Below are 13,602 nucleotides of genomic sequence, written 5' to 3'. Positions count from 1 at the left end.
TTTTAAATAATGGTTTAATAATAGATTTCTTAAGTAATTACCAATAACCAACCAAGAAAAAATACTAACACACAATATAATGATAGTAAGTAACATAGTCACTATAAGTGACGCTCAAAATAACACATTTGCACTACTTAACTATTACGCTTATAAGACAGTGACTCGGAACAGTAATAAATTCTGCTGGTAAATCTTGATTAGTATATCTGTTCCAGGACCCCGAAACTGATTATAATTTCAGTTATTCCAGTTTTATTTCAGTATGTTACACTGCTGTTAAAGGAACAGGATCCAAGTCAGTAAAATAAATTTAAAAAATTGAAGTTGTGCCAACTTTGGTTCTTAAAATATTTGATAAAAGTTAATTAAAGCAAAGCAGTAGGTAGACTAGGCAGCTCACAGGCAAGTTCACACTTATAATTAGGGTTGCCAAATTTTTCCCTGGCAGGACTCCTATGTCTTTAACAGCAGTTCAGCAAACAGGTGTTCAGCAGGTGAAGCTATTCCTAGTATGAAGCAATGGAAAAAGCTTCACCTACTTAATTATTGTTTGTCAGGTTGCTGTTAAAAGTACAAGAGCCCCACCAGGAATAAAGTTGGCATGTACAATGTACCCAGCTTTTGTTTTAAACTTGAAACAGCAGGGTAAATTTAGGATGATTTTTCACCAGCACTCTAAAAGTGAACCACTAGTCTTTAAACAAACTGCAAGAACTCTTTGCTAAACATCCAAGTCCATCATATATTACAATTCTATGCAGATCTCACAAATGGGCATTCCAAAAGTAACAGTAAAGGATGAAAGGTAGTAGTTCTGTTTTTCCAAAAGCAACAGGGAGCAATGCTTGCAATTCCGCTGTTCTTCTCTATATATCTTCACTTCAAGGCCAATGCAGCTCTGTACCTGGCACACAATGGCTTGTTGCAAGCAATGTTACAGTTCCAAGGGCAGAGAAAGAATGGCCTGCTTGCAACTTTATTTGCCAAAGACAGTAGGCCTTTTTGTAGGTGTCCTTTATATCGGCTTGGATCCAAATCTCTGCTTGTCCAAGTGGAAGGACTTCTGTTTGCCCTCCCAAGGGGGGATGTTTCAAATCTCCTCCCCAATCTCCAGTCCCTCACATTCCCCTCCCCCCACTAAAGCCACTCCAGAGGGTTAGGACAAGATTTATTTATTTTTAATAGGGCAAGATTTTTTATTGAACCAACAAACTACCAAAGCATACAGTACGTTAGGGCACCTCCAGATTGACAAACCATGTGGTGCCACGGTTGCGAGGAGGGAAGAACTGGCAATCCTCCTTTGTGCAAACAGAGTTTCTGCAAGCACAGAGAGGGGTCTGGATCCAAGCTCTTCTTTTTTTAAAAAAAAAGCTTGTCCTCCCTCCTTTATTTAAGGCACATTCCCAGGTTCACTTTATATAGATTAGTATACGCAGGAATGACAGGGAGTACACAGGAAGACAGAAGTTGGCAACCATCCGGCTCCTCTGTTGCTCACAAAGTCAAGGGCAGGCATAACAGCATCACTTCTTTGGTTGATGGGCCAAAAGTGTTCCCTCATGGAAGATGAACTCTAGCAAGGGTCTCTCAAAAGGGAACCAGCTTCCAATCCGTCAGCTAAAGGGCCATTGTCGTAAATGCCCTAGCCTTTGTGGGTAGTGGGTGAGCTGGGTGGTTGTTGACTCCTCTCCCCCTATACAACAGAGACATTGGAGCAGGTCTTTGAGAATACTTACGTTCCCGATTATGGCTTTTCCAGAATTCTGTCTTAGTGTACAATCTGAATACAAAGAATTAAGTGAGAAAGCTATGGAAATACTGAGTCCCTTTGCAACATCCTACTTGGGTGAACCTGAGTTTTCTGCAGTTGCTTGTAAAAAGAACAAATATTGATCTAAAATAAATGTGGAGCCCAAAATCAGTTTGACAGTCTCAAAACATAAAACCCAGGTTTTAAAAAAAATTAAACAAAAGAAGCAAGCTCATACTTCCCAATGAAAAAGTGAGTGTTCTTTACTGATCTCTGCCTATTCAAATCAGCAGCTTTAATCCTGGGGTTATGATCATGCAACTTTGTACATTATTTGAGGGGGTCAGAGTCTCAAAATGTTTGAGAACCTCTGAGCTATAGGGTTAGTTTTCACCCTTCATATTTTGTATGGATTGTTCATTGTTGGGAATTTCTACCAAAAACAAGTACAACCTTACACTGGATGGAGTCAGAATCATACCTTTTAATGATTCTGCTTCCCAGTCTCACATTTTTGCATACCAGGATACTGTTAAACAAGGAAAGCTTTTCCCAGCCTGAACCACCTTCAACTCAGTTCCAACTTCAAATTTCAAAACAACATTTGGCAAAAGGAACTTAGGGAAGTGTTAAAGAATAAATACAGGTTTGTTTTCCAAAACAATAGTACTGGTATGATTTTTTTAAAATGCATTGTAGTGCTTCCAGAAATGTAGCTGTACAATATTAGTCTTTCGTAGCAAAAACAACAGCAAGCACCTTGAAGACTAACACATTTATTTCAGCTTAAGCTTTCGTAGGCTATAGTCCTCTTCATCTAATGCATGAAGTGCTATCCTCTGTTGGCAAGTGTGTATGTGTAACACACAGAGAGATAAACATGGAACAGTGGGGGCCAAACTGCCATGAAATATTGTAATCTTTGAAAATTCAATGTAACATATAGATAAGCACAGAATGACCCATAACAGCAATAACATGCGATAACAAAAAATGCTGTATATTTTTATTAATTATATGTAATGAACAGAAACAACTCACAACAGCAAAAATACGATTAAAAAATCCAACAATAAACCATCATCTCAATAGTGAGGTCCATAAAACCTTACATTGGAAAGATTTGTCAGTCTTAAGGTACTACAAGATTTGTTGTTTTTTTGTGTGTGTTTGACAGACCACTCTGAAAACCTGAAGCTGCTGTGCAGTTCAATAAGGCATCAGAAAACCATTAGGTATTACAGTTTTCTTTTGAACCATATGACTGTTACGCCTTTGATACATCAGGACACGTATGCTCCCCCACCCCATTTGAGTTCTAAAGTCAACAGATCCTATATAATTATTTATTTCATTTATATACCACCTAACAAACAAAACTCTAGACTGTTTACAAAATAACATGTTCCTTAACTGCACCATTCTGTTGATGGCAATAAGGAATACCAGTCAGCTTAGAAAGGGAAAATCATACTTGATGCATCCTCTCCTCCCACTGAAACATTGTTATAGGAAATGTCACACCTGCTGACACTCTGCTTTCTAGGTAGATTTTAATCTACAGTACAGGAATCGCTTGAGGTATGAACAGAACCTTCCCAAAAGCAATCACAAGGCCCTCTACCCCATACCTGCTCCTTTCAAATAGAGATGTTGCTTTTTTCTTAAGAGCAACATCATCTGCAAAAACAGGCTTCTGTCCTCAGTACATTTATTTGGAATAAAGTCTTACTGAGATTAATGGGATTTGGCATGAATATAACTTGTCAAGTGGCAATTTATCACCATGCCTATATAAATACTTGGTAAGCTGAAAGTCTGTGGGATCCTTTCTAGATATTTCTTTCTAGATGTTTCTGATTTTTATTTTAGAGTAAAAGCAATAAGAAGTATGCGAAAGTAGGCACAGGAGGTTAAAGAAAGTTCCTGCGGACAGTCTACCCTGCGGCTAGTGGTTTATGGGCCAGTTCTAAAGATGCTGTCCCAGCACATGTGAAGAAAAAGGAGCAACATCAAGGGAGCATGCACACCCATCAGGATGTCCTCCACTCCACCAACATGAACTTGAAAGCCCACTTGACACATCTCATGATTGCATGTGGGGACTGTTCATCTGAATGGTTTGGGGCCCTTCAGATGAGCAACCCCCACACATGATCAAGAGACACATCAAGAGGGAAGTGGAGGATGTCCCAACAGGCACACTGTTAATGTCACCCCTCTTTCTTCATGTGCGCTGGATCACTTGAACTGGCCCTAAATCATCTAGCCAAGCCAAGTAGTTAAAAGAATAAGGTGCAGTGTTCAAATGGTTGTCTGTAACTACCTGAATAGCTGATTTACTAAGCGGATCCAGGCACACAGTGTTAAATCACCACTTGCTAAATGGTCACCTGTATTCCAAAGGACTATGCTGCAAATCAGAGTGGTGAGCTCTTGAACTAGCCCTGCTCCCCTGAACTGAGTTTCTCATGCACATGTTTAGCAGGTGATGCTTTTCTGTCATTTGATTCCAGCAAAATTTCATCTGCTGCATTCTGATGTCAAACTGTTCTTAAAAACAAAAGGACAGCTACAAAGTTGGCAACGAAAGCTGTACTAGCAAGGCAGAAAGAATCTCAACGATCTTGAACCTCATTTCAGCACTCTAGCCTATTGGCAGGATCTAGACTAATTTAGTCATGCCTAACTGGTCTCATTTATTTCAGTGGGGTGTGCGACCATGACTAATTTAGTCTAGATCTTGCCTTCTGTCTTTTAACTTGCAGCAGCTCCATCCTTTTGCTCGGAAGCAAGCTGCCCCCCCCCCCCGCTTTCAAAGGAATTTATTCGCAAGGAAGCGCGAATAGACTTGCACCCCAAATCCCTGAGACTAATACCGTGTGTGGGACTGATCAAGTTCATCGAATGTGAGTTAGCAATGGTGCCCTAAAGGGAAACCGTCGTAGACATTTTGGCAATCGCCAAGCTTTTTATCCCACCCCCGCAAGGAAAAACAAAAGATACCAGCATGGTTCGCGCAGAGAGATCCAGAAGAACCACATATGCACACGCACGCACGCACGCGCACACACCCACACCTGACAGACTTTGCGCGGAATTCAGCATCTCTGTGCTCCGACATGCCTGCGTGCTGCGTGCCACGGGTTTTCCCCTCAAGCAAGCCAAGGCAGACACACACAGACGTGTGTATGTGGAACTCATGCCAAAGGCAACGCAGGCTCCCCCTGGGCAAGTTACCCGGCGAACTAACCACAAGACAGACTCCCCAGAGCCCACATGCTGCTCCTGCAGCCCTACCGCCTGTGGAGCTGGCTTCCTCCAGCTGCGCAGAAATGCTGGCCACTCGCCTCACGTTCATGGCTGCTACTCCTGCCGTCTGACTGTGGTGGCTTGCGAAAAGAAGCGCTCGGTGGTGCTGCGAGTGCTGGCTCCCCTGGCTCGAGCCTCGGTGTAGGCGAGACCAACAGCAGCGTCGTCCCTAATTGCTCCTTAGCAGCAGCAGCAGCCGGCGGCGGCGGCGGCGACAGAGTAAGGGAGCCAGTCCAGCACACCTGACAGAGAGAGAGAGAGAAGTCGCGCCAGCCCGCCAGCCACGAACCCGCCGCTCTGCCCCGCTCTGCGTGGGAACCTCCCACTGCAACAACCTGCTGCTGGTTCACTCACTGGAGGCGGGAAAGCGTCTGAGAGAAGCGTCGCTCGCAAAGTTACTAAGTGGAGGTGTGCCGAACTGAAAGGCCAACTCGAAGGCAGAAAGGCGCCAATCTCCGCGTGTTGACTCCGAAGGAAGAGTCCCACACACTGAGTTCAAAAGGATTGACTCCCAAATAAGCGTGATACCCAGAACTTAACTTCCAAATTCATGAGTGCAGCATCATGATGGGAGCGAGACGAGTTGCAAGGCTCAGGCGGCGCTCTGACCTACTTGGAGTGACACGGGGGGGGGGGGGAATCGGGCACTTGCAGTCCTACCTACCTGTTATCACCACTGGAGTAAGTCCAGTGGTGGACTTAGTGAGACTCACTTCCAACCAATGCTTGGGAACTTCCAAGTCAGCATACAGTATATAGGATTGGATAATGGATTGGAGGCCTCAAAACCACAGGCACAAAATCAATGCTCCATTTATGTAAAGGTTTAAAAAAAAACACCCCAACAACTTTAATTAGACTTGCCACCTTTTCTTGCAGGGCTCCTGTGGCTTTAACAGTTGCCTGACAGAAATCCAATGGCGCACTTTTCTTACGGCAGAGATGCACTGTGGAATGTTATGCCTCCTGTCACTGTTGTTGAAAACAAGGCCTCTGTCAATGGGGGAAGAAGGAACTACTTTTTTCTCCCTGAGGTGTTTAAGAGTGGCATGCCATGTAGATATCCATCCAGACTAAATTAGTCATAATTTACCACTGAAATACATGAGACATGATTAAACTCCCATTAATTCCAATGGGACTTAATCATGAGTAACTTAGTCAGAATCCTGCCTAATAACTGTATCGCTTATCTGAACGAATCAGCCACACACCTTATTAGATTGTGAGCTCATATGCAAACTTTACTCTTTTTTTAGATTTTGCATGACAATGCCATACGAAGCTCATCCATGATTAACTTTGCATTTTACAAAATTCAGCGCTCTATTTCTGGCATTGGAGTCAGGTTACAATTTAAAAGTGTACACACAAACAAATAAAATAATGGAAGGAGGGACAATCCCTGTGCCTAAAACCATTCTTCCTTTTAAAAAGCTTAATCCTGACCACTAAAAGTAAATGACGTCTCACCAAACAATATCTGGAAAATGTTTAGTCTCTGCTTTTGGCAAGTCTTCAGGTAGCTCCATAGGTTATGATTCCCAAGCAGACTTTAATCTAAAGTGTGCCGTCAAGTCGATTTCGACTCCTGGTGCCCACAGAGCCCTGTGGTTGTCTTTGGTAGAATACAGGAGGGGTTTACCATTGCCTCCTCCTGCACAGTCTGAGATGATGCCTTTCAGCATCTTCCTATATCGCTGCTGCCTGATATAGGTGTTTCCCATAGTGATTGGGAAACATACCAGCAGGGATTCAAACTGGCAACCTTCTGCTTGTTAGTCAAGCATTTCCATGCTGCACCACTTAAGCAGACTTTACATGGTGGAGATTGTTCTGGCCCACACATGTATACAAACCACTAAATTAAGCAATATTGGGTGACTTTCAGCTAAGGAGCATCACAGCAGCAAATCTATTTGTTTGAACCTTGATTGTTTCACATGGATGTAAACTGGAAGTTTGGTTTTAGAGCAAAAAGAATACACAGTTAAGTGGAGCAAAACCTCCCTCTCCTGCTTCCCTTCGGGCACAGGGTCGGTGCCACGGTCTGAACCAGTTTGGCATCATAGGGAGGGAACTGAGGAGTGGAATCTTAATATTTTTTTAAAAAAGGAGAGCAGGTCATTAACTGCTCTCTGCCGCCATATGCAGCTTCCTGCTGCAAAGGCACTTGTCCCATGTACACAGATGCCATGTACGTGCTAGCACTGCGCATGGATACTTGGGAAAGTGCCACCACAGCAGAAAGCTGCATGTGGCGGAGGAGAGCAAGTAACTAGCTGCTCTCCTTTAAATAAAAGATCCTGCTTCCCACTCCCCTTCCCACGGTGCCAAACCGGTTCAGACCTCATCCAGACTAGTTCAGCACTGAACCTGTGCACAAACCTCAGTTCATGTACGTGTCTAGTGTTGAGGGACTCCTGCTCACTTCAGTTTTTGATGTTCTGCAAGGTTCAACTTTCTTCCACATGGGAATATTCTGAACTACTGTCTGAGGTTAGTGATGGGTTAGCTGGATGTGGGCAAACTAACTGTGTGCTTCCCATTTTAATTCAGGGGGAAAAAGGTGTGCCTCAGCTTTCAGACATTTGGGAAATGCTGATCTACAGGCTATTATAAAAAATATTTGGTAATTTTGTCTATTTTAACTGAAAGTCCTTCTGGGGACATATAGTATGCCAAAAAGCAGGATGTGGTGTGTGTGTGTAGACATCAAACTTAAAAAACAATTTATAAATTTATAAAATCATTCTAGCATAGGACTTCTTGTGTTTTGGCTTCTTGTGTGGACTCATGACAGGGTAGGAAAAGTCTGAGCAGCAAGAACTTAGCACTCGTGCAGCAGTGATATCCAAGTGCTCTTGATTTATGTCAGATGTTGCTACTCATGTCCCACAGAATGCTTAGGATATTCTTTCTGGATTTGTTTGCTGATAGGGCCAGGGAAGAAGAGGAAGAGGGTTAATGTCCCTAACAATATATGAGTCAGTACCTAACATACCCAAATCCATCTATTATCATCATCATTAATAATATTAATAAACATATTTGCATACTGCCCAAAATGCAAGTCTCTTGAAGATGGATTCATACAACTGCTTTTTTGCAAGTAGCAGTATAAAGTTGTTTGGGTTGGTTTTTTTTGCAATAACTTTGAAGAGAAGCTCACAGGGAGAAAGTTTTCTTGTGAATCCATCATGAAGTTAAAAATAATGTTGATATCAGTTGTTCCTGTATTTCTGGAAAAATTCCATGAGTCTGTTATAATGGGTTTCCAAGAGAAAAATCATGCTGCCATATAGAGACAAAGAGAGTCTAGACTATTTCCCATAGTAAGCAATTTTTCTGACAGCAAGAACACAGCCTCATCAAGAGAATGAAGACAAACAAACAAGATAACAAAAGTGGAATCATTCACATTAAAGGGGGTGAGGCAACCTATTCTAAAAGTCCTGCTTTCCCTGCAGTGGTGAAAATAATGGTTTCTGGTGATGGGAATATAACAAGTTGTTCTAGTAAGAACTAATCTGCATACTTTCCTTTCACTATCTCTACAACTGGACTAAATGTGGTTCAAATCGAGGTCCACAAGTTAGATCTCTTGCGCTTCAAAAGTTAAAGCGTCCACCATTTTGAATAGGGGTAGATGACATCATTATAAACTACACCACTGCGGTGTCCCTGTGTATCACTCACTACAACTGTACCAAATTTAGATCAAATTAGTTAGACAGTCCTCAAATTAGCCCACTTGCACCTCAATCATTCACACATCCGCCACCTTGGATTGGGGTAGATCATCACAAACTACACAGTTGAGGTTTCCCCGTTCACATGTAGCAAATTTGGATCAAATCTGATAGGCGGTTCACAGGTTAGCCCACTTGCACCTCAAATTTTTACACGTCCACCATCTTGAATTCGGCTGGATGACATCATCACAAACTACGCAACTGAGGTGTCCCTGTGTGTCACTCACTACAACTTACCTCATTTGGTTCAAATCAGTTAAGCAGTCCACAAGTTAGCCCACTTGCACCTCAAATATTCATGCATCCGTCATCTTGAATTGGAGTGGATGACATCATCACAAACTATGCCGTTGAGGTTTTGCTATGTGTCCCTACAACTGTACCTGATTTGGCTCATATTGGTCCAGGCATTGCGAAATTGATGGGGAGGACACAGACATGGACACACAGAATGCCTGGTAATCTCATAAGCCTACTGGAAAGTAGGCTAAAAAGAGAATATTTGAGCAAAGTGGGGCCTTTGGTTTTAGCATCCTGTTTATGACATTCATATCATAGAGCACTGGCTGCGTCCCCTTATTGAAAAGGTAGATCTGGCCATGGTTACCATGCTTTAGTCATGTTGTGGCTGGATTACTGCAATGCGCTTTACGTGGGGCTGCCCTTGAAGAATATCTGGAAACTTCAGTTGGTACAGAATGCAGCTGCCAGCATAGGCATAGGTCCATTGGACAAGGAGGGACAAATGTCCCCTGGCCCACAGGGTCTGATGGGGCTCCAAGGGCCCAGAAGACTAGTCCCCCACCTTGCCCTCATGAGTCGCCTCTTCTCCTGCTTGCCCGGACAAGCTGTGAGCTAAGCAGCCTGTTGTGGTGCTTCCTTCTGCCTGCCAAGCAGCTGCTTCCGAGAGGGATGGGGTGGATGGCCGAGCCAAGCAGGGAAGGGAGGTGGCCACAGCCATGCAGGAGCCACAGAAGGAGAGTTGCCCAGCCCCGATCTGCCGCCACTCCCCCCCCAGCACAGGACAGCGTCCCCCAGTGTCCCCATGCCCGCCTCCACTCCACGCAGTTGAGCCGGTGCTGCTGCTCAATGGGGAAACAGGGAGGGAATGCTTGTGGGGGTTAGGTTTCCCACCCCCTTGCATCTGACTCATACACAGGGGGCATGGCTTGGGGTGCTGGGGCGAGCGTGTGTTTTTCATATGCAAAGAAATATAAGCCCGCAGGCTAGGCTTGGCCCCTGGGAAGCTTGCTACGCCCTGGTTGCCAGGGTTCTCTGGAACCACTTGCTCAGAACATATTACATTGATTTTGAAAGAACTGCACTGGCTACCAATTTGTTTCCAGATCAAATTCAAGGTGCTGGTTATTACCTTTAAAGTCCTTAACAGTTTGGGCCCTGGGTATCTAAAAGACCTCCAGCTTCCAAGGGTTTCTGCCTGCTCAACTGATTTGAACCTTTCAGAGAGAGGCCTTTGCTTGAAGTACTGATGTTGAGAGAGGTTCGGTCATCATGCACGTGGGATATGGTCTTCTCTGTTGTTCCCTCAGGCTCTGGAATGCTCTCCCAGTGAATGTCTACTTTTTGCCATCTGTGGCTGCTTTTAAAAACAACTAAATATCTTTTTATTTGTTCAGGCTTTTGCCCCTTAGGGGCTTCCAGGTTTCTCAGCTTTCCTGTTTGTTTCTCTGTTTTATTGGTGTGTGTGTGTGTGTGTGTGTGTGTGTGTGTGTGTGTGTGTGTGATGGTTTTTACTGTAACTGCTTCTCAGGTTTTAAATGTGATTTTAATGGAGTTTGCTTGTATTTTAATTTTTGTAAACCACCTTGGGGTGCCTTATGAAAGGTGGTATAGAAACATAACAATAAAATAAAATAAATATTCCCCTTGAAGATAGAGATACTGGAAAGAAAGGTGGTGTTCTGCACTTTGCAGTTCTGTACTTCATATTAAATACCAGTTTGACCCCAGACCCATTTCCAAAGCCTATCCAGACTTTCCAAGAAACAGGTGCTGAACATACAACACTGAAAGTGCATCCAAAATCCCTCCCTGGCACATCTCCTCTACCGCACTACAGATTGCCCCAGTCTGCCAATCACGTAAACATGCACTATCACTTTTGACATTTGTTTATGTAGAGTCATTCCATCCTCAGCTAATCATGGCTCTCCTGGGTGTGATGTTGTCTCCAGCCAAGCGAAAAATACCGAGGAGCCTACTTTACAGATGGGAGAGATCCCTGATGATGATGTTCCCTTTTGGCCTGACTTCCACCATCACTTGATAAGACACGATTCCTAGTGTGGAACATTGCCGGCTGGGAGTCTAAGCTCCGAGATCCTGATTTCCTACTGTTCATTACTGGGTTTGATCTTATTCTTGTTCAAGAAACTTGGACCCCAAAATAACTATACTTACCTGGATATAAGTAATTGTCCTTGGGTGCTACCATGGTGGTGGGTAGAGGTAGGCCTCGAGGGGGCATGGCTGTTTTGATTTTAACCTCAATCCAATTTAAGTTGATTTACCTTGGCAATTTAGATCACCTTGCCATGGCGGTTCTAGTTAGTATTGATGATACCTCAATTTGTGCTGGTGAATGTACATATCCCCCCTACTAGAACACATGCTGAAATAAGTTCAGTTTGGCAAAGCTTGGAGACTTTTATTAATGGAATTCAATCAAACCATCATGGTCCCCATCTAACTGTAGCAGGCTATTTTAATGCCAGGATCAGACCTGATGACAATACTCTTTTTGCCAAATTTAATCAGTGCCCCCCGTCCCTTGATAACCATTCTCCACTTCTTTCTAGAAAATCTAAAGATGTATTGGGGAAGTTTTCTGGCTTAAATCTCCTATGGGCCTTTAGAAGGGCTGACTTCCATCTACTCAATGTGACAATAGCTACAGATTTCCCAGCTGCATTTATTCATTGGGCCAGTTTAAAACCATCTTTCATAGACTACATGGCTGTATCCAGCAATTTAATACCTTGCATAGAGGATTTTCAGACAATTACTCGGTCTGAAAGTGACCATTCCCCAGTGACACTGACCATTGTTTGGAAGGGGCCAGTACATCTTGATTGCCGTCAGGTTTTTAACAATGAGGAGAAGCCAGAATTGCACAGGGTGAAATGGTCTCTTCTCCAGCAATATCGAGTCAATTCATTTTTAATATCACTAGAAGCATAATTGCCGGGCAGTCTGATGATGTTGCTGCTCCTGTGTTAGAGTATTATGATCGCTTGGTTCAGTTACTTTTGCCTGTCCTTGTCAACATGTCACCTCAATCTAATAAGACTGCCAAATCTACCTCTTGTACTTGGTCTGATTATGATTGCTTTGAGGCAAAAAGAAAGTTAGTTAATGCATTTAAATCCTATGCTGAAGGCTCTACTGCTTTCTCTGCTCAGACCTCAGTAGTTTTGAAAAACCAGTACAAGCAATTATTAAAGAATTAAAAAATGCAAGCCACCAAAGCAGCATGGGCTAACTTGATAGCTGCGTCTAAACTTAAGAACCAGGCCAGTTTTTGGCACCTGGTCTTGCAACCCACAGTGAGAGCCCCCACTACCTTCACTTCAATTATCCCAGCCTGGGTATGGGAACGCCACTTTTTGGCATTATATAAACGGGAAGGCCCTCCCACAGTAAACCTAGGTTTTAATGTTGACCAACTACCTGGCTGGAACTTGGTCACTTCTTCTGAAATTGGGGGATTAGTCAAGAAGTATAAGGCGGGTAAGGCCCGAGGGACTGATTTCATTACAATCAAGATCATAGTTAATAACATGGAATGGTGGGCTCCCCTATTAGCCTCATTATTCACCTTTATTGACTCCACCACTAAAATACCTGAAGATTGGAGTATTGCAATAATTGTCTCAATATATAAAAAAGGGTCAAGAGATGGCCCAAGTAATTACCAACCAATTAGTCTATTTAATATTATCAGTAAACTGTATGCCAGACATCTCCTTGAAAAATTATTGGATTGGTTTGAATCTAATGGAATTCTGGCAGATGAGCAGGCGGGTTTCCGTGAAGGGTGCTCTCCCTTACAACAAGCCTTTGTCTTACACCACCTAGTCAAAAAATATGCCCGAAGACCGAAGTCTTCCCTTTTTGCTGCTTTTATAGACTTCAAAGCAGCCTTTTATTCTATGTCAAGGAATAGGCTATTGTCTAAGCTAAAGGATTCATCGATTGAGAAGCGCTTATTGCTATTAATACACAATCTCCATGCTAATACCCACCTTAGGGTCTGATGCAGCGCTAAAGTCCATCTCTCAGCAGAAATACTTACACATAGAGACATTAGACAAGGGTGTATTTTAGCCCCATTCCTGTTTAACTTTTATATCAATTCCCAGGTCCCACAGTTGAATGATCCGTGCCTACACCCTCCCAAAATTGGCAAATAGACATATTCCGATATTACTTAATGCTGATGACATAGTTATTTTTGTCATGTCATGTCATGCGAGCTGATTCACTCGAAAAGATGATTATGCTGGGAATGATCAGCGGGAGAAGGAGATGGGGACGGCCTTGTACTCGGTGGCTGGATATTATAAAAAATGACACTGGAATGACCATGGTGGAATTAAAGGAAGCTGTACGAGATGGGATGGCATGGAGTGCATTGATTCATATAGTGACCAAGAGTTGGACACAACTGAACAGAGAGAGAGAGAGAGAGAGAGAGAGAGAGAGGGAGAGATGACATAGTCCTACTTTCACAGACCCCAGTAAGGCTAAGGCGTGTCT

General features: G+C 43.2%; 1 protein-coding gene across 4 annotated transcripts in view; it reads right to left on the bottom strand.

Annotated features, from left to right (window-relative positions):
- Window positions 1–5,635, bottom strand: part of KCNIP4 (potassium voltage-gated channel interacting protein 4) — a 598,831-nt gene extending 593,196 nt beyond the window's left edge. For 2 of the 4 annotated variants that reach the window (XM_053252518.1, XM_053252525.1), the window contains exon 1: window positions 5,057–5,408. In XM_053252518.1, the coding sequence (XP_053108493.1) occupies window positions 5,057–5,117 (61 nt within the window). In that variant the 5' untranslated portion in view covers window positions 5,118–5,408. The other 2 variants (XM_053252519.1, XM_053252526.1) reach the window with 2 other exon arrangements.
- Between the last annotated feature and the right edge of the window lie 7,967 nt (window positions 5,636–13,602).

Source organism: Hemicordylus capensis, chromosome 5 (assembly GCF_027244095.1).
Source record: "Hemicordylus capensis ecotype Gifberg chromosome 5, rHemCap1.1.pri, whole genome shotgun sequence".
Classification (NCBI taxonomy): Eukaryota; Metazoa; Chordata; class Lepidosauria; order Squamata; family Cordylidae; genus Hemicordylus; species Hemicordylus capensis.
Note: the sequence above shows the minus strand (reverse complement) of the source record. Positions and strands in the feature narration are given on the sequence as shown.